Source organism: Anomaloglossus baeobatrachus, chromosome 4 (genome assembly GCF_048569485.1).
Source record: "Anomaloglossus baeobatrachus isolate aAnoBae1 chromosome 4, aAnoBae1.hap1, whole genome shotgun sequence".
Lineage (NCBI taxonomy): Eukaryota > Metazoa > Chordata > Amphibia > Anura > Aromobatidae > Anomaloglossus > Anomaloglossus baeobatrachus.
In genome coordinates, this window is record NC_134356.1 from 1,560,969 (window position 1) to 1,580,506 (window position 19,538).

The window sequence follows — 19,538 nt, forward strand, 5'->3', positions numbered from 1 at the left end:
TATATGTCCTTGTCACTTTCCCATGTGTTGTGAGTTGTTTGTGACCTTTTGGACACCTTTGAGGGTGTTTTCTAGGTGTTTTTCTGTGTTTGTGATTGCCTGCCATTGTTTCCTATGCAGTTCGAGTTCGGTTCGTCGAACGTTCGACGAACCGAACTCGAACGGGAGGTCCGTTCGGCGAACCAACCTCGAGCCGAACCGCGACCGGTTCGCTCATCTCTACTTGCCACACCCGGCTTAACAAACGGGAGGAGCGTCTGGAACCACCTCTCTACAGCCATCACTACGTACAGGAGGAGCGGCCGTCACCTCCTCCTCGCCACACCCGGCCTCACAAACAGGAGGAGCATCTGCAACCACCTCTCTACAGCCATCACCACGAACAGAAGCAACCGTCACCTCCTCCTTGCCACAACCGGCGTCACAAACAGGAGAAGCGTCTGCAACCACCCTGTCTACAGCCGACACCATGTACAGGAGACGAACGTCTGGAACCACCTCTCTACAGCTGACCCACGTTCAGGAGGAGCGGCCGTCATCTCCTCCTCTTCACACCCGGCGTCAAACAGGAGAAGCAGCCAGAACCTCCTCTACAGCCATCACTACGTACAGGAGATGTTGTAGTCACCTCCTCCTTGTCACACCCGGCCTCACAAACGGGAAGAGCGTCTGGAACCACCTCTACAGCAGTCACCACGTACAGGAGACATGGTCGTCACCTCCTCCTCGCCACACTTGACCTCACAAACAGGAAGAGCGTCTGGAACCACCTCTACAGCAGTCACCACGTACAGGAGCAGCGGCCGTTATCTCCTACTCTTCACACCCGGCCTCAAACAGGAGAAGCGTCTGGAACCACCTCTCTACAGCCATCACTACGTACAGGAGATGTTGTCGTCACAGCCTCCTTGCCACACCTGGCGTTGCAAACTTGAGGAGCACCTGTAACCACCTCTCTGCAGCCGTCACTACGTACAGGAGAAGCGGCCTTCACCTCCTCATCTAAACATCCGACACAAAGCGCAGGAGGAGCGGCCAACACCACTTCCTCCTCTCCACACCTGGCGTCACGAACAGGAGGAGCAGCCAGAACCTCCACTACACACCTGGCACCACGAACAGCAGAAGTGGCCGTCACTTTGTCCTCAACACACCCAGCGCAACTACCACGAGTAGTGGCCATCACTTCCTCTTCACTACAGCCGGCACCACGTAAAAGGGGATTGGCTGTTACCTCCTCTCCACACCTGGAGACAACAGGAGTAGCAGCCATAATTTCTCTACAGGTGTGACCACGTACAGGAGGAGAGCCCTCAGCTCCTCTCTACAGCTGGGACCACGTACAGGACGAGAGCCCTCAGCTCCTCTCTACAGCTGGGACCACGTACAGGAGGAGAGCCCTCAGCTCCCCTCTACAGCTGGGACCATGTACAGGACGAGAGCCCTCAGCTCCCCTCTACAGCTGGGACCATGTACAGGACGAGAGCCCTCAGCTCCCCTCTACAGCTGGGACCATGTACAGGACGAGAGCCCTCAGCTCCCCTCTACAGCTGGGACCATGTACAGGAGGAGAGCCCTCAGCTCCTCTCTACAGCTGGGACTATGTACAGGAGGAGAGCCCTCAGCTTCTCTCTACAGCTGGGGCCATGTACAGGACGAGAGCCCTCAGCTCCTCTCTGCAGCTGGGGCCATGTACAGGACGAGAGCCCTCAGCTCCTCTCTACAGCTGGGACTATGTACAGGAGGAGAGCCCTCAGCTCCTCTCTACAGCTGGGGCCATGTACAGGACGAGAGCCCTCAGCTCCCCTCTATAGCTGGGACTATGTACAGGAGGAGAGCCCTCAGCTTCTCTCTACAGCTGGGACCATGTACAGGACGAGAGCCCTCAGCTCCCCTCTACAGCTGGGACCATGTACAGGAGGAGAGCCCTCAGCTCCTCTCTACAGCTGGGACTATGTACAGGAGGAGAGCCCTCAGCTTCTCTCTACAGCTGGGACCATGTACAGGACGAGAGCCCTCAGCTCCCCTCTACAGCTGGGACCATGTACAGGAGGAGAGCCCTCAGCTCCTCTCTACAGCTGGGGCCATGTACAGGACGAGAGCCCTCAGCTCCTCTCTGCAGCTGGGGCCATGTACAGGAGGAGAGCCCTCAGCTTCTCTCTACAGCTGGGACTATGTACAGGAGGAGAGCCCTCAGCTCCTCTCTACAGCTGGGACCATGTACAGGAGGAGAGCCCTCAGCTCCTCTCTACAGCTGGGGCCATGTACAGGACGAGAGCCCTCAGCTCCTCTCTACAGCTGGGGGCCATGTACAGGAGGAGAGCCCTCAGCTTCTCTCTACAGCTGGGACTATGTACAGGAGGAGAGCCCTCAGCTTCTCTCTACAGCTGGGGCCATGTACAGGACGAGAGCCCTCAGCTCCTCTCTACAGCTGGGGCCATGTACAGGACGAGAGCCCTCAGCTCCTCTCTACAGCTGGGGCCATGTACAGGACGAGAGCCCTCAGCTCCTCTCTACAGCTGGGGCCATGTACAGGACGAGAGCCCTCAGCTCCCCTCTACAGCTGGGGCCATGCACAGGAGGAGAGCCCTCAGCTCCTCTCTACAGCTGGGGCCATGTACAGGAGGAGAGCCCTCAGCTCCTCTCTACAGCTGGGGCCATGTACAGGAGGAGAGCCCTCAGCTCCCCTCTACAGCTGGGGCCATGCACAGGAGGAGAGCCCTCAGCTCCTCTCTACAGCTGGGGCCATGTACAGGACGAGAGCCCTCAGCTCCCCTCTACAGCTGGGGCCATGCACAGGAGGAGAGCCCTCAGCTCCTCTCTACAGCTGGGGCCATGTACAGGAGGAGAGCCCTCAGCTCCCCTCTACAGCTGGGGCCATGCACAGGAGGAGAGCCCTCAGCTCCTCTCTACAGCTGGGGCCATGTACAGGACGAGAGCCCTCAGCTCCCCTCTACAGCTGGGGCCATGCACAGGAGGAGAGCCCTCAGCTCCTCTCTACAGCTGGGGCCATGTACAGGACGAGAGCCCTCAGCTCCCCTCTACAGCTGGGGCCATGCACAGGAGGAGAGCCCTCAGCTCCTCTCTACAGCTGGGGCCATGTACAGGAGGAGAGCCCTCAGCTCCCCTCTACAGCTGGGGCCATGCACAGGAGGAGAGCCCTCAGCTCCTCTCTACAGCTGGGGCCATGTACAGGACGAGAGCCCTCAGCTCCCCTCTACAGCTGGGGCCATGCACAGGAGGAGAGCCCTCAGCTCCTCTCTACAGCTGGGGCCATGTACAGGAGGAGAGCCCTCAGCTCCCCTCTACAGCTGGGGCCATGTACAGGAGGAGAGCCCTCAGCTCCTCTCTACAGCTGGGGCCATGTACAGGAGTAGTGGCCGCCTTCCTCTCCCCACAGTCGGACCATGTACCGAGGTCACCACCTCTTCTAGTGTTGGCACTATGCGAGATCGTGCAGATCTGGGTTTGTCATGTGAGTTGTACCTGGAAGTATTATAGAGCGCGATGGTTCTCCCGTACGTGATGAGCAGAGTCTCTCCGTCTGGTATATACTCCATGCTACTGACAGCCAGGTTAAAGCTCAGGGTCTTCACTTCGGACATACTGGCTCTGTCCCACAGACTAAAGACAAGACACAAGAGCAAAGTGTTAGGACATCGGCAGATGGCGCCTGGTTCAGATGAATCCCGCCTGGACGCCGCCATAAAAGAATCTCGTCATTATGATTGTACGCAAAGCAACATATCAGCAGCCACTGTGCGCAGACGCCGCCTCTAGGCCCCCAGCGGTTATATGAGGGGGCCGGCCCATTCTCCTGGCAATAGTCAACATATATATGGGTATATACAGTATGTTTAGGAGGAATGTAATGTATGGAGGATGCAAGTCCAGGAATCCTGTGTATTAAGCAGACGTGAGAGGAGCAGCTGCACAATGGACCCGAGAGGCGGTGATATCAGATGTCCCCGCGCCGCCATACGACCCATCATGAGAAGTCCTGCAGTCAGGGGCTTTATAATGTCACCGTAGTCAGTCAACATTGCTGTGCGACCGTGAAAACGCCTGCTTGTAGATATGGATAATATATGGGGACTTGCGTTCCGCTCCAGTGGCGGCGTTTACCCAGTACAGAACCTCAGCTGATGACTGGCAGCAGCGGTGCGGACACTTGAGAAATGCCCAGACCTTTGGAGCCGGCGCTGAATCTGCTGAGGGCAGGAGGTGATTATGTTCCCTATTATTAGTCTTCATCAATCTCCCCCTCACATGCAACTCTCTCTAAGGGGGTTACGTGCAGAGATCGGAGCCAGCACCGGTCCCAGCAGATGTCGCGGGAGCGCAGTCATCTATTGTAACCGCTGAGGATGATGTGAGGTTGGAGCCAGCGCCGGTCCCAGCAGATGTCGCGGGAGCGCAGTCATCTATTGTAACCGCTGCGGATGATGTGAGGTCGGAGCCAGCGCCGGTCCCAGCAGATGTCGCGGGAGCGCAGTCATCTATTACAGCCGCTGAGGATGATGTGAGGTCGGAGCCAGCGCCGGTCCCAGCAGATGTCGCGGGAGCGCAGTCATCTATTACAGCCGCTGAGGATGATGTGAGGTTGGAGCCAGCGCCGGTCCCAGCAGATGTCGCGGGACTGCAGTCATCTATTACAGCCGCTGAGGATGATGTGAGGTTGGAGCCAGCGCCGGTCCCAGCAGATGTCGCGGGAGTGCAGTCATCTATTGTATCTATCTAGTAGGAGCAGGGAGCAGCGAGACTATGGAGTCTTTACTGTAAGAGCAGCGAGACAATGGAGTCTTTACTGTAAGAGCAGCGAGACTATGGAGTCTTTACTGTAAGAGCAGCGAGACTATGGAGTCTTTACTGTAAGAGCAGCGAGACTATGGAGTCTTTACTGTAAGAGCAGCGAGACTATGGAGTCTTTACTGTAAGAGCAGCGAGACTATGGAGTCTTTACTGTAAGAGCAGCGAGACTATGGAGTCTTTACTGTAAGAGCAGTGAGACTATGGAGTCTTTACTGTAAGAGCAGTGAGACTATGGAGTCTTTACTGTAAGAGCAGTGAGACTATGGAGTCTTTACTGTAAGAGCAGTGAGACTATGGAGTCTTTACTGTAAGAGCAGTGAGACTATGGAGTCTTTACTGTAAGAGCAGTGAGACTATGGAGTCTTTACTGTAAGAGCAGTGAGACTATGGAGTCTTTACTGTAAGAGCAGTGAGACTATGGAGTCTTTACTGTAAGAGCAGTGAGACTATGGAGTCTTTACTGTAAGAGCAGTGAGACTATGGAGTCTTTACTGTAAGAGCAGTGAGACTATGGAGTCTTTACTGTAAGAGCAGTGAGACTATGGAGTCTTTACTGTAAGAGCAGTGAGACTATGGAGTCTTTACTGTAAGAGCAGTGAGACTATGGAGTCTTTACTGTAAGAGCAGTGAGACTATGGAGTCTTTACTGTAAGAGCAGTGAGACTATGGAGTCTTTACTGTAAGAGCAGTGAGACTATGGAGTCTTTACTGTAAGAGCAGTGAGACTATGGAGTCTTTACTGTAAGAGCAGTGAGACTATGGAGTCTTTACTGTAAGAGCAGTGAGACTATGGAGTCTTTACTGTAAGAGCAGTGAGACTATGGAGTCTTTACTGTAAGAGCAGTGAGACTATGGAGTCTTTACTGTAAGAGCAGTGAGACTATGGAGTCTTTACTGTAAGAGCAGTGAGACTATGGAGTCTTTACTGTAAGAGCAGTGAGACTATGGAGTCTTTACTGTAAGAGCAGTGAGACTATGGAGTCTTTACTGTAAGAGCAGTGAGACTATGGAGTCTTTACTGTAAGAGCAGTGAGACTATGGAGTCTTTACTGTAAGAGCAGTGAGACTATGGAGTCTTTACTGTAAGAGCAGTGAGACTATGGAGTCTTTACTGTAAGAGCAGTGAGACTATGGAGTCTTTACTGTAAGAGCAGTGAGACTATGGAGTCTTTACTGTAAGAGCAGTGAGACTATGGAGTCTTTGCTGTAAGAGCAGTGAGACTATGGAGTCTTTGCTGTAAGAGCAGTGAGACTATGGAGTCTTTACTGTAAGAGCAGTGAGACTATGGAGTCTTTACTGTAAGAGCAGTGAGACAATGGAGTCTTTACTGTAAGAGCAGTGAGACAATGGAGTCTTTACTGTAAGAGCAGTGAGACAATGGAGTCTTTACTGTAAGAGCAGTGAGACAATGGAGTCTTTACTGTAAGAGCAGGGAGACTATGGAGTCTTTACTGTAAGAGCAGTGAGACAATGGAGTCTTTACTGTAAGAGCAGTGAGACTATGGAGTCTTTACTGTAAGAGCAGTGAGACTATGGAGTCTTTACTGTAAGAGCAGTGAGACTATGGAGTCTTTACTGTAAGAGCAGTGAGACTATGGAGTCTTTACTGTAAGAGCAGTGAGACTATGGAGTCTTTACTGTAAGAGCAGTGAGACTATGGAGTCTTTACTGTAAGAGCAGCGAGACTATGGAGTCTTTACTGTAAGAGCAGCGAGATTATGGAGTCTTTACTGTAAGAGCAGCGAGACTATGGAGTCTTTACTGTAAGAGCAGTGAGACAATGGAGTCTTTACTGTAAGAGCAGTGAGACAATGGAGTCTTTACTGTAAGAGCAGCGAGACTATGGAGTCTTTACTGTAAGAGCAGTGAGACTATGGAGTCTTTACTGTAAGAGCAGTGAGACTATGGAGTCTTTACTGTAAGAGCAGTGAGACTATGGAGTCTTTACTGTAAGAGCAGTGAGACTATGGAGTCTTTACTGTAAGAGCAGTGAGACTATGGAGTCTTTACTGTAAGAGCAGTGAGACTATGGAGTGTTGACTGGGATGTGGCTGGGAGTATGTACACCGCATACGTGTACTTATCTGACCGTCGTCACTGGACAATACTGACAGCGTGCAATGTATGTGTGTGACTGCAGGCTCATGCCAAACCTGGACCAGCTGTTTAACCCTTCAGAAGGCGTTGTAGGCGGAGCCAGCTGATCACATGACTACTCACCGCACGGTCTTATCATCGGCCGCAGAGATGATCTGTCTGTCGTCGTTATACCACAACGCCTTCTTGATTCCTGAAGTGTGACCCCCGATCTGCTCTGGATCTACAAGAGAAACAACATCCACCAGGAGGCGCCACATCTACCAAAGCCTCTGCACCCCCCCGCCAGGGCTGTGGAGTAAAGCCTCTGCACCCCCCCACCAGGGCTGTGGAGTAAAGCCTCTGCACCCCCCCCCCCCCGCCAGGGCTGTGGAGTAAAGCTCCTGCACCCCCCCGCCAGGGCTGTGGAGTAAAGCCCCTGCACCCCCCCGCCAGGGCTGTGGAGTAAAGCCCCTGCACCCCCCCGCCAGGGCTGTGGAGTAAAGCCCCTGCACCCCCCCGCCAGGGCTGTGGAGTAAAGCCCCTGCACCCCCCCGCCAGGGCTGTGGAGTAAAGCCCCTGCACACCCCCCCGCCAGGGCTGTGGCGTAAAGCTCCTGCACCCCCCCGCCAGGGCTGTGGCGTAAAGCTCCTGCACCCCCCCGCCAGGGCTGTGGAGTAAAGCCCCTGCACCCCCCCGCCAGGGCTGTGGAGTAAAGCCTCTGCACCCCCCCGCCAGGGCTGTGGAGTAAAGCCTCTGCACCCCCCCGCCAGGGCTGTGGAGTAAAGCCTCTGCACCCCCCCGCCAGGGCTGTGGAGCAGACGTCCTGGAGGCGGCGTAAAATGGAGCGACTCTGAAAATCTATAATAACTGGGGTCCAGCGCTCAGTGCAGAATGTGAGGAACACATCATCAGAAGGAATCGGGGACGTTCCGAAATGTCCTATAACTGTGTGTTCTGCTCCTGATCTGAGGATGGATCTGTGCTGCACCTCATCTCCAGGATAAAAGAGGTCACCATTCTGTGCTGCACCTCATCTCCAGGATAGGAGAGGTCACCATTCTGTGCTGCACCTCATCTCCAGGATAAAAGACAGGTCACCACTTACTACAGGGATGTATCACATCAGTCATCTGCAGAGTAAACCCTCAGTCTCTATACATACAGAGCGGAGGGAAAACCTGCAGATGTGTCTGTATAGAGAGCGAAGGGAAAAACCTGCAGATGTGTCTGTATAGAGAGCGGAGGGAAAAACCTGCAGATGTGTCTGTATAGAGAGCGGAGGGAAAAACCTGCAGATGTGTCTGTATAGAGAGCGGAGGGAAAAACCTGCAGATGTCTCTGTATAGAGAGCGGAGGGAAAAACCTGCAGATGTGTCTGTATAGAGAGCGGAGGGAAAAACCTGCAGATGTGTCTGTATAGAGAGCCGAGGGAAAACCTGCAGATGTGTCTGTATAGAGAGCGGAGGGAAAAACCTGCAGATGTGTCTGTATAGAGAGTGGATGGAAACTAAGGGTTTATACTGTATGAGGGAGTCGGTCGTGGAGTTGGAGGTTTAGTTACAGACTCCACAGCTCTGAGGACAACAAACCTGAGCTGTGCACGGATCTGCGCCACATCCAGAGCAGAGACACCACAAACCAAGGCCGCACACAGACCGCACACGGACCGCAGCGCCGCCCCTAAACCAGGCAAGTACCATACGTACCGGCCTCTGGTTTGCTCATGTCGTAGATCCGCAGCAGCTTGTCCTGTCCTCCCGTCAGCAGGTGATTACTGTCCTGAAGAATAAGGAGGACAATGAAGAGAGCGGCCACCGCACAGCCACCGCCCACCACACAGCGGCCACCACACAGCCACCGCCCTCCACCACACAGCCACCGCCCACCACACAGCGGCCACCACACAGCCACCGCCCTCCACCACACAGCCACCGCCCACCACACAGCGGCCACCACACAGCCACCGCCCACCACCACACAGCCGCCGCCCACCACACAGCGGCCACCACACAGCCACCGCCCACCACCACACAGCCGCCGCCCACCACCACACAGCCGCCGCCCACCACCACACAGCCGCCGCCCACCACCACACAGCGGCCACCGCACAGCCGCCGCCCACCACACAGCCACCGCCCACCACACAGCGGCCACCACACAGCCACCGCTCACCACCACACAGCCGCCGCCCACCACACAGCGGCCACCACACAGCCACCGCTCACCACCACACAGCCGCCGCCCACCACACAGCGGCCACCACACAGCCACCGCCCACCACCACACAGCCGCCACCCACCACCACACAGCCACCGCCCACCACCACACAGCCACCGCCCACCACCACACAGCCGCCGCCCACCACCACACAGCGGCCACCGCACAGCCGCCGCCCACCACACAGCCACCGCCCACCACACAGCGGCCACCACACAGCCACCGCTCACCACCACACAGCCGCCGCCCACCACACAGCGGCCACCACACAGCCACCGCTCACCACCACACAGCCGCCGCCCACCACACAGCGGCCACCACACAGCCACCGCCCACCACCACACAGCCGCCACCCACCACCACACAGCCACCGCCCACCACCACACAGCCACCGCCCACCACCACACAGCCACCGCCCACCACACAGCCGCCACCCACCACCACACAGCCGCCGCCCACCACACAGCCGCCGCCCACCACACAGCCGCCGCCCACCACACAGCCGCCGCCCACCACACAGCCGCCGCCCACCACACAGCCGCCGCCCACCACACAGCCGCCGCCCACCACACAGCCACCGCTCACCACCACACAGCCGCCGCCCACCACCACACAGCCGCCGCCCACCACACAGCGGCCACCACACAGCCGCCGCCCACCACCACACAGCCGCCACCCACCACCACACAGCCGCCACCCACCACCACACAGCCGCCACCCACCACCACACAGCCGCCACCCACCACCACACAGCCACCGCCCTCCACCGCACAGCCACCGCCCACCGCACAGCGGCCACCGCACAGCCGCCGCCCACCACACAGCCGCCGCCCACCACACAGCGGCCACCACACAGCCGCCGCCCACCACACAGCGGCCACCACACAGCCGCCGCCCACCACCACACAGCCGCCGCCCACCACCACACAGCCACCGCCCACCACCACACAGCCACCGCCCACCACCACACAGCCACCGCCCACCACCACACAGCCACCGCCCACCACCACACAGCGGCCACCACACAGCCGCCGCCCGCCACCACACAGCCGCCGCCCGCCACCACACAGCCGCCTGTATATATGTAGGTGATCCTGACACTTCTGCCATTGCTCAGTGTGTGGGGGAGACTGATCCCCACCCAATTGTTTGTCCCCTCTCTCACCTAGAACCTGCAGTCGAGGGGGTCTCCGCCCTTCCACCACCCTCTGCAGCATCTGCCCTACAATGAAGGGGTCAGAGGCACAGGCGGCGCCCCGTCCTGTGATCTCACCCAAATAGGATGAGACCTTCATGTTCCCACTAAGCCCCAGCTCGTCCTCACCTCCGGCCACTGTCACTGACCCTCAGGGGTGCGCACCCTGTGATCTCCCCATGTCCCGGCTCGTCCTCACCTCCGGCCCACTGTCACTGACCCCTCAGGGGTGTGCACCCTGTGATCTCCCCATGTCCTGGCTCATCCTCACCTCCGGCCCACTGTCACTGACCCTCAGGGGTGCGCACCCTGTGATCTCCCCATGTCCCGGCTCATCCTCACCTCCGGCCACTGTCACTGACCCTCAGGGGCGCGCACCCTGTGATCTCCCCATGTCCCGGCTCGTCCTCACCTCCGGCCCACTGTCACTGACCCCTCAGGGGTGCGCACCCTGTGATCTCCCTCATGTCCCGGCTCGTTCTCACCTCCGGCCACTGTCACTGACCCTCAGGGGCGCGCACCCTGTGATCTCCCCATGTCCCGGCTCGTCCTCACCTCCGGCCCACTGTCACTGACCCCTCAGGGGTGCGCACCCTGTGATCTCCCTCATGTCCCGGCTCGTTCTCACCTCCGGCCACTGTCACTGGTTCCTCAGGGGTGTGCACCCTGTGATCTCCCCATGTCCCGGCTCGTCCTCACCTCCGGCCCACTGTCACTGACCCCTCAGGGGTGCGCACCCTGTGATCTCCCTCATGTCCCGGCTCGTTCTCACCTCCGGCCACTGTCACTGGCTCCTCAGGGGTGTGCACCCTGTGATCTCCCCATGTCCCGGCTCGTCCTCACCTCCGGCCACTGTCACTGACCCTCAGGGGTGCGCACCCTGTGATCTCCCCATGTCCCGGCTCGTCCTCACCTCCGGCCCACTGTCACTGACCCTCAGGGGTGCGCACCCTGTGATCTCCCCATGTCCCGGCTCGTCCTCACCTCCGGCCACTGTCACTGACCCTCAGGGGTGCGCACCCTGTGATCTCCCCATGTCCCGGCTCGTCCTCACCTCCGGCCCACTGTCACTGACCCTCAGGGGTGTGCACCCTGTGATCTCCCCATGTCCCGGCTCGTCCTCACCTCCGGCCCACTGTCACTGACCCTCAGGGGTGCGCACCCTGTGATCTCCCAATGTCCCGGCTCGTCCTCACCTCCGGCCCACTGTCACTGACCCTCAGGGGTGTGCACCCTGTGATCTCCCCCATGTCCCGGCTCGTCCTCACCTCTGGCCCACTGTCACTGACCCTCAGGGGTGTGCACCCTGTGATCTCCCCATGTCCCGGCTCATCCTCACCTCCGGCCCACTGTCACTGACCCTCAGGGGTGTGCACCCTGTGATCTCCCCATGTCCCGGCTCGTCCTCACCTCCGGCCCACTGTCACTGACCCCTCAGGGGTGCGCACCCTGTGATCTCCCCCATGTCCCGGCTCATCCTCACCTCTGGCCCACTGTCACTGACCCCTCAGGGGTGTGCACCCTGTGATCTCCCCATGTCCCGGCTCATCCTCACCTCTGGCCCACTGTCACTGACCCCTCAGGGGTGCGCACCCTGTGATCTCCCCCATGTCCCGGCTCGTCCTCACCTCCGGCCACTGTCACTGACCCCTCAGGGGTGTGCACCCTGTGATCTCCCCATGTCCCGGCTCGTCCTCACCTCCGGCTCACTGACCCCTCAGGGGTGTGCACCCTGTGATCTCCCCATGTCCCGGCTCGTCCTCACCTCCGGCTCACTGACCCCTCAGGGGCGTGCACCCTGTGATCTCCCCCATGTCCCGGCTCATCCTCACCTCCGGCCCACTGTCACTGACCCCTCAGGGGTGCGCACCCTGTGATCTCCCCATGTCCCGGCTCGTCCTCACCTCCGGCCCACTGTCACTGGCTCCTCAGGGGTGCGCACCCTGTTATCTCCCCATGTCTCAGCTCATCCTCACCTCCGGCCCACTGTCACTGACCCTCAGGGGTGCGCACCCTGTGATCTCCCCATGTCTCAGCTCATCCTCACCTCCGGCCCACTGTCACTGACCCCTCAGGGGTGCGCACCCTGTGATCTCCCCCATGTCCTGGCTCGTCCTCACCTCCGGCCACTGTCACTGACCCCTCAGGGGTGCGCACCCTGTGATCTCCCCCATGTCCCGGCTCGTCCTCACCTCCGGCCACTGTCACTGACCCCTCAGGGGTGTGCACCCTGTGATCTCCCCCATGTCCCGGCTCGTCCTCACCTCCGGCCACTGTCACTGACCCCTCAGGGGTGTGCACCCTGTGATCTCCCCCATGTCCTGGCTCATCCTCACCTCCGGCCACTGTCACTGACCCCTCAGGGGTGTGCACCCTGTGATCTCCCAATGTCCCGGCTCGTCCTCACCTCCGGCCCACTGTCACTGACCCCTCAGGGGTGCACACCCTGTGATCTCCCCCATGTCCCGGCTCGTCCTCACCTCCGGCCCACTGTCACTGACCCCTCAGGGGTGTGCACCCTGTGATCTCCCAATGTCCCGGCTCGTCCTCACCTCCGGCCCACTGTCACTGACCCCTCAGGGGTGTGCACCCTGTGATCTCCCCATGTCCCGGCTCGTCCTCACCTCCGGCCCACTGTCACTGACCCCTCAGGGGTGCACACCCTGTGATCTCCCCATGTCCCGGCTCATCCTCACCTCCGGCCACTGTCACTGACCCCTCAGGGGTGCGCACCCTGTGATCTCCCTCATGTCCCGGCTCGTCCTCACCTCCGGCCCACTGTCACTGACCCCTCAGGGGTGCGCACCCTGTGATCTCCCTCATGTCCCGGCTCGTCCTCACCTCCGGCCCACTGTCACTGACCCTCAGGGGTGCGCACCCTGTGATCTCCCCATGTCCCGGCTCATCCTCACCTCCGGCCACTGTCACTGACCCCTCAGGGGTGCGCACCCTGTGATCTCCCCCATGTCCCGGCTCGTCTTCACCTCCGGCCACTGTCACTGACCCCTCAGGGGTGTGCACCCTGTGATCTCCCCATGTCCCGGCTCATCCTCACCTCCGGCCCACTGTCACTGACCCCTCAGGGGTGTGCACCCTGTGATCTCCCCATGTCCCGGCTCGTCCTCACCTCCTGCCACTGTCACTGACCCCTCAGGGGTGCACACCCTGTGATCTCCCCATGTCCCGGCTCATCCTCACCTCCGGCCACTGTCACTGACCCCTCAGGGGTGCACACCCTGTGATCTCCCCCATGTCCCGGCTCGTCCTCACCTCCGGCCCACTGTCACTGACCCCTCAGGGGCGCGCACCCTGTGATCTCCCCCATGTCCTGGCTCATCCTCACCTCCGGCCACTGTCACTGACCCCTCAGGGGTGCACACCCTGTGATCTCCCCCATGTCACGGCTCGTCCTCACCTCCGGCCCACTGTCACTGACCCCCTCAGGGGTGCGCACCCTGTGATCTCCCCATGTCCCGGCTCGTCCTCACCTCCGGCCCACTATCACTGGCCCCTCAGGGGTGCACACCCTGTGATCTCCCCCATGTCCCGGCTCGTCCTCACCTCCGGCCCACTGTCACTGACCCCTCAGGGGTGTGCACCCTGTGATCTCCCAATGTCCCGGCTCGTCCTCACCTCCGGCCACTGTCACTGACCCCTCAGGGGTGTGCACCCTGTGATCTCCCCATGTCCCGGCTCGTCCTCACCTCCGGCCCACTGTCACTGACCCCTCAGGGGTGCGCACCCTGTGATCTCCCCCATGTCCCGGCTCGTCCTCACCTCCGGCCCACTGTCACTGACCCCTCAGGGGTGCGCACCCTGTGATCTCCCCCATGTCCTGGCTCATCCTCACCTCCGGCCACTGTCACTGACCCCTCAGGGGTGTGCACCCTGTGATCTCCCCCATGTCCCGGCTCGTCCTCACCTCCGGCCACTGTCACTGACCCCTCAGGGGTGCGCACCCTGTGATCTCCCCCATGTCCCGGCTCATCCTCACCTCCGGCCACTGTCACTGACCCCTCAGGGGTGTGCACCCTGTTATCTCCCCCATGTCCCGGCTCGTCCTCACCTCCGGCCCACTGTCACTGACCCCTCAGGGGTGCGCACCCTGTGATCTACCCATGTCCCGGCTCGTCCTCACCTCCGGCCACTGTCACTGACCCTCAGGGGTGCACACCCTGTGATCTCCCCATGTCCCGGCTCGTCCTCACCTCCGGCCCACTGTCACTGGCTCCTCAGGGGTGCGCACCCTGTGATCTTCCCCATGTCCCGGCTCATCCTCACCTCTGGCCACTGTTACTGACCCCTCAGGGGTGCGCACCCTGTGATCTCCCCATGTCTCAGCTCATCCTCACCTCCGGCCCACTGTCACTGACCCCTCAGGGGTGCACACCCTGTGATCTCCCCAATGTCCCGGCTCGTCCTCACCTCCGGCCCACTGTCACTGACCCCTCAGGGGTGCGCACCCTGTGATCTCCCCCATGTCCCGGCTCATCCTCACCTCCGGCCACTGTCACTGACCCCTCAGGGGTGCGCACCCTGTGATCTCCCCCATGTCCCGGCTCGTCCTCACCTCCGGCCCACTGTCACTGACCCCTCAGGGGTGCGCACCCTGTGATCTCCCCCATGTCCCGGCTCATCCTCACCTCCGGCCACTGTCACTGACCCCTCAGGGGTGCGCACCCTGTGATCTCCCCCATGTCCCGGCTCATCCTCACCTCTGGCCACTGTTACTGACCCCTCAGGGGTGCGCACCCTGTGATCTCCCCATGTCCCGGCTCATCCTCACCTCCGGCCACTGTCACTGACCCTCAGGGGCGTGCACCCTGTGATCTCCCCCATGTCCCGGCTCGTCCTCACCTCCGGCCACTGTCACTGACCCCTCAGGGGTGTGCACCCTGTTATCTCCCCCATGTCCCGGCTCGTCCTCACCTCCGGCCACTGTCACTGACCCCTCAGGGGTGTGCACCCTGTTATCTCCCCCATGTCCCGGGTCGTCCTCACCTCCGGCCACTGTCACTGACCCCTCAGGGGTGTGCACCCTGTGATCTTCCCCATGTCCCGGCTCATCCTCACCTCCGGCCACTGTCACTGACCCTCAGGGGCGTGCACCCTGTGATCTCCCCCATGTCCCGGCTCGTCCTCACCTCCGGCCACTGTCACTGACCCCTCAGGGGTGTGCACCCTGTTATCTCCCCCATGTCCCGGCTCGTCCTCACCTCCGGCCACTGTCACTGACCCCTCAGGGGTGTGCACCCTGTTATCTCCCCCATGTCCCGGCTCGTCCTCACCTCCGGCCACTGTCACTGACCCCTCAGGGGTGCGCACCCTGTGATCTCCCCATGTCCCGGCTCGTCCTCACCTCCGGCCACTGTCACTGACCCTCAGGGGTGCGCACCCTGTGATCTCCCCCATGTCCCGGCTCATCCTCACCTCCGGCCCACTGTCACTGACCCCTCAGGGGTGTGCACCCTGTGATCTTCCCCATGTCCCGGCTCATCCTCACCTCCGGCCCACTGTCACTGACCCCTCAGGGGTGTGCACCCTGTGATCTTCCCCATGTCCCGGCTCATCCTCACCTCTGGCCACTGTCACTGACCCCTCAGGGGTGTGCACCCTGTGATCTTCCCCATGTCCCGGCTCATCCTCACCTCCGGCCCACTGTCACTGACCCCTCAGGGGTGTGCACCCTGTGATCTTCCCCATGTCCCGGCTCATCCTCACCTCTGGCCACTGTCACTGACCCCTCAGGGGTGTGCACCCTGTGATCTTCCCCATGTCCCGGCTCGTCCTCACCTCCGGCCCACTGTCACTGACCCCTCAGGGGCGTACACCCTGTAGTTGCTGGGAGTTTTAGTCTAAAAGCTCGGAGGCCACGGAAGCCATGTTGTATTTTGTGGCTTCCCCTCCTCCGCTCCTGCACTCACCTGAGTAAAGTCCACGCTCTTCACAATATGCTTATGAGCCAGAGTCATGAGCTCGTCCCCCGTCACCGCGTCCCACACCTTACTGGAGAAAAGATGGCGGTCACTGACTCCAGCAACACAGGCTCCAGAAGAAGCCACTGTTTTCTGTTATCAGCCACTACTTACGCTGTGAAGTCTGCTGCTGCTGTGGCGGCTTTGGTTGCATTCTTATTAAGAGTGGCCCCCCACACCGCCCCCTTGTGGCCAAGAAATGTTCCAATCCAATCTCCTGTGTCGCCCTGGCGCAGCATCGGCTTCCCATCTGTAAAGAAAATGGTACACGGGTGAGAGGTCATCTAAGGCTGTGGGATGGGAGGCAACCCGCCCGAGAAGCCGGGCACCGGCGGCCAACCCGCCTGAGAGGCCGGGCACCGGCGGCCAACCCGCCTGAGAGGCCGGGCACCGGCGGCCAACCCGCCTGAGAGGCCGGGCACCGGCGGCCAACCCGCCTGAGAGGCCGGGCACCGGCGGCCAACCCGCCTGAGAGGCCGGGCACCGGCGGCCAACCCGCCTGAGAGGCCGGGCACCGGCGGCCAACCCGCCTGAGAGGCCGGGCACCGGCGGCCAACCCGCCTGAGAGGCCGGGCACCGGCGGCCAACCCGCCTGAGAGGCCGGGCACCGGCGACCAACCCGCCTGAGAGGCCATGCATGTGAGGGGCGGCAGGTAAAACGTGCCGATGACTCGCTCTGGTGCTGATGCTCGCTATCTTTTTCTTCAGCGATTGCTCTCACTCTTCTTTTCTCCCTCTTTACCCCTCCGGCATGCTCTCTAGCGCGCCCCACTAGCTCTATTTCTCTGGCATGCTCAGTCTTGTCTTACACCCTCTCGCGCTCTCCTTGGCACGCTCCCTTTTGCTAAATTCAGCATGCAGCCTCTCCCGATCTCTGGGGTGCTCCCTCCGGCAGTCTCCCCCTCTCCTCCCTCCGGCGCTCTCTCCCTCTGGCACGTACCCCTCTTCTCCCTCCCTCTGGCGCACGCTCTCTCTAGCACGCGCTCGCTCCCCCTCTGGCGCGCCCCCCCTCCCTTTCTCCCTGGCAAACACGCGCTCTCTCCCCTTGGCGCGCGCCCCACCCCTCTGGCACGCGCTCTCCCCCCCCCTTCTGGCACGCTCCCTATCCCTCTGGCACAAGCTCCCCCCTCTCCCTCTGGCACAAGCTCCCCCCTCTCCCTCTGGCACAAGCTCCCCCCTCTCCCTCTGGCACGCACCCCCCTCTCCCTCTGGCACAAGCTCCCCCCTCTATCTCTGGCACAAGCTCCCCCCTCTCCCTCTGGCACAAGCTCCCCCCTCTCCCTCTGGCACAAGCTCCCCCTCTCCCTCTGGCGTGAGTTTCCTCTCCCTCTGGCACGCACCCCCCTCTCCCTCTGGCACAAGCTCCCCCTCTCCCTCTGGCGCGAGTTTCCTCTCCCTCTGGCACGCACCCCCCTCTCCCTCTGGCACAAGCTCCCCCCTCTCCCTCTGGCACGCACCCCCCTCTCCCTCTGGCACGCACCCCCCTCTCCCTCTGGCACAAGCTCCCCCTCTCCCTCTGGCGTGAGTTTCCTCTCCCTCTGGCACGCACCCCCCTCTCCCTCTGGCACAAGCTCCCCCTCTCCCTCTGGCGCGAGTTTCCTCTCCCTCTGGCACAAGCTCCCCCCTCTCCCTCTGGCACAAGCTCCCCCCTCTCCCTCTGGCACAAGCTCCCCCCTCTCCCTCTGGCACAAGCTCCCCCCTCTCCCTCTGGCACAAGCTCCCCCCTCTCCCTCTGGCACAAGCTCCCCCCTCTCCCTCTGGCACAAGCTCCCCCCTCTCCCTCTGGCACAAGCTCCCCCCTCTCCCTCTGGCACAAGCTCCCCCCTCTCCCTCTGGCACAAGCTCCCCCCTCTCCCTCTGGCACAAGCTCCCCCCTCTCCCTCTGGCACAAGCTCCCCCTCTCCCTCTGGCGTGAGTTTCCTCTCCCTCTGGCACGCACCCCCCTCTCCCACACGCTCCCCCCTCTCCCTCTGGCACGCACCCCCCTCTCCCTCTGGCACAAGCTCCCCCTCTCCCTCTGGCGTGAGTTTCCTCTCCCTCTGGCACGCACCCCCCTCTCCCTCTGGCACAAGCTCCCCCTCTCCCTCTGGCGTGAGTTTCCTCTCCCTCTGGCACGCACCCCCCTCTCCCTCTGGCACAAGCTCCCCCTCTCCCTCTGGCGTGAGTTTCCTCTCCCTCTGGCACGCACCCCCCTCTCCCTCTGGCACAAGCTCCCCCCTCTCCCTCTGGCACGCACACCCTCCTCTCCCTCTGGCACGCACCCCCCTCTCCCTCTGGCACGCACCCCCCTCTCCCTCTGGCACGCACCCCCCTCTCCCTCTGGCACGCACCCCCCTCTCCCTCTGGCACACTACATTAGGGGCTCATGCACCAGTCTTGTGCAGGGCATCTTCCAGAAAACAACCATCCACCACAGCAAACAACCACCTGACAAGTCACATGACCCCATCAGCAGCTGCTCCGCCGGCTCCTGGTTGCCATGGGTTACAGCAGGGCCCCGGGCTCTCACCTTTACAGGCGCTGATGAGGAAATATCCGTAGGGAGTGATGCCCGAGAACGCCAGGTCCACGACCGGCCGGGTGTGACCGGAGCAGGTGAGCGGGGTCTGCCGCATCGCCATGGTCGCTCCACACACAACAGCGGCGGCACGCGAGCGGAAACTGCGCACCGGAAGCGCCGCACCGGAAAACGACGGCCATATTAGAAGAGGGCGGAAGTGAACGAGCGCCTGGAACGTGACGTCACAGAGGCGTGACGCCGGGCATCGCTGTGACCGTGCGGCCTGTGTGATGTATAGGGTATGTGCGCACGTTGCTTTTTACCTGCTTTTTTGCTGCTTTTTCTTCTGCGCTGTTTAATGCCAAAATGGATGTGTTCTTCTATTCAAGCAAAGTCTATGGGAATTTGGGTTTCTTGTTCACACTATGTTGTTCAAAATGCTGCCTTTTTGAGGCAGAACTTTGGTCAAAAACTCAGCTTTTCAAAGAAGCAACATGTCAATTGTTTTTGCCATTTGGGTTTTGCACTGCAAAGCTGAGTTTTTGACCAAAGTTCTGCCACAAAAAGGCAGCATTTTGAACAACATAGTGTGAACAAGAAACCCAAATTCCCATAGACTTTGCTTGAATAGAAGAACACATCCATTTTGGCATTAAACAGCGCAGAAGAAAAAGCAGCAAAAAAGCAGGTAAAAAGCAACGTGCGCACATACCCTTATAACCGCCACAGGGCAGCTCCACCGGCCGCACAGGGCAGGGC

General features: G+C 60.4%; 1 protein-coding gene across 1 annotated transcript in view; it reads right to left on the minus strand.

Annotated features, from left to right (window-relative positions):
- Positions 1–18,965, minus strand: part of STRAP (serine/threonine kinase receptor associated protein) — a 34,558-nt gene extending 15,593 nt beyond the window's left edge. The window contains exons 1-6 of the mRNA XM_075341922.1: positions 18,789–18,965; positions 16,394–16,529; positions 16,229–16,310; positions 8,599–8,671; positions 7,034–7,133; positions 3,487–3,624 (exon numbers count right to left, since the gene is read on the minus strand). Of these exons, the coding sequence (XP_075198037.1) occupies positions 3,487–3,624; positions 7,034–7,133; positions 8,599–8,671; positions 16,229–16,310; positions 16,394–16,529; positions 18,789–18,900 (641 nt within the window). The 5' untranslated portion in view covers positions 18,901–18,965. The remainder of the gene's footprint in view (positions 1–3,486; positions 3,625–7,033; positions 7,134–8,598; positions 8,672–16,228; positions 16,311–16,393; positions 16,530–18,788) is intronic.
- Between the last annotated feature and the right edge of the window lie 573 nt (positions 18,966–19,538).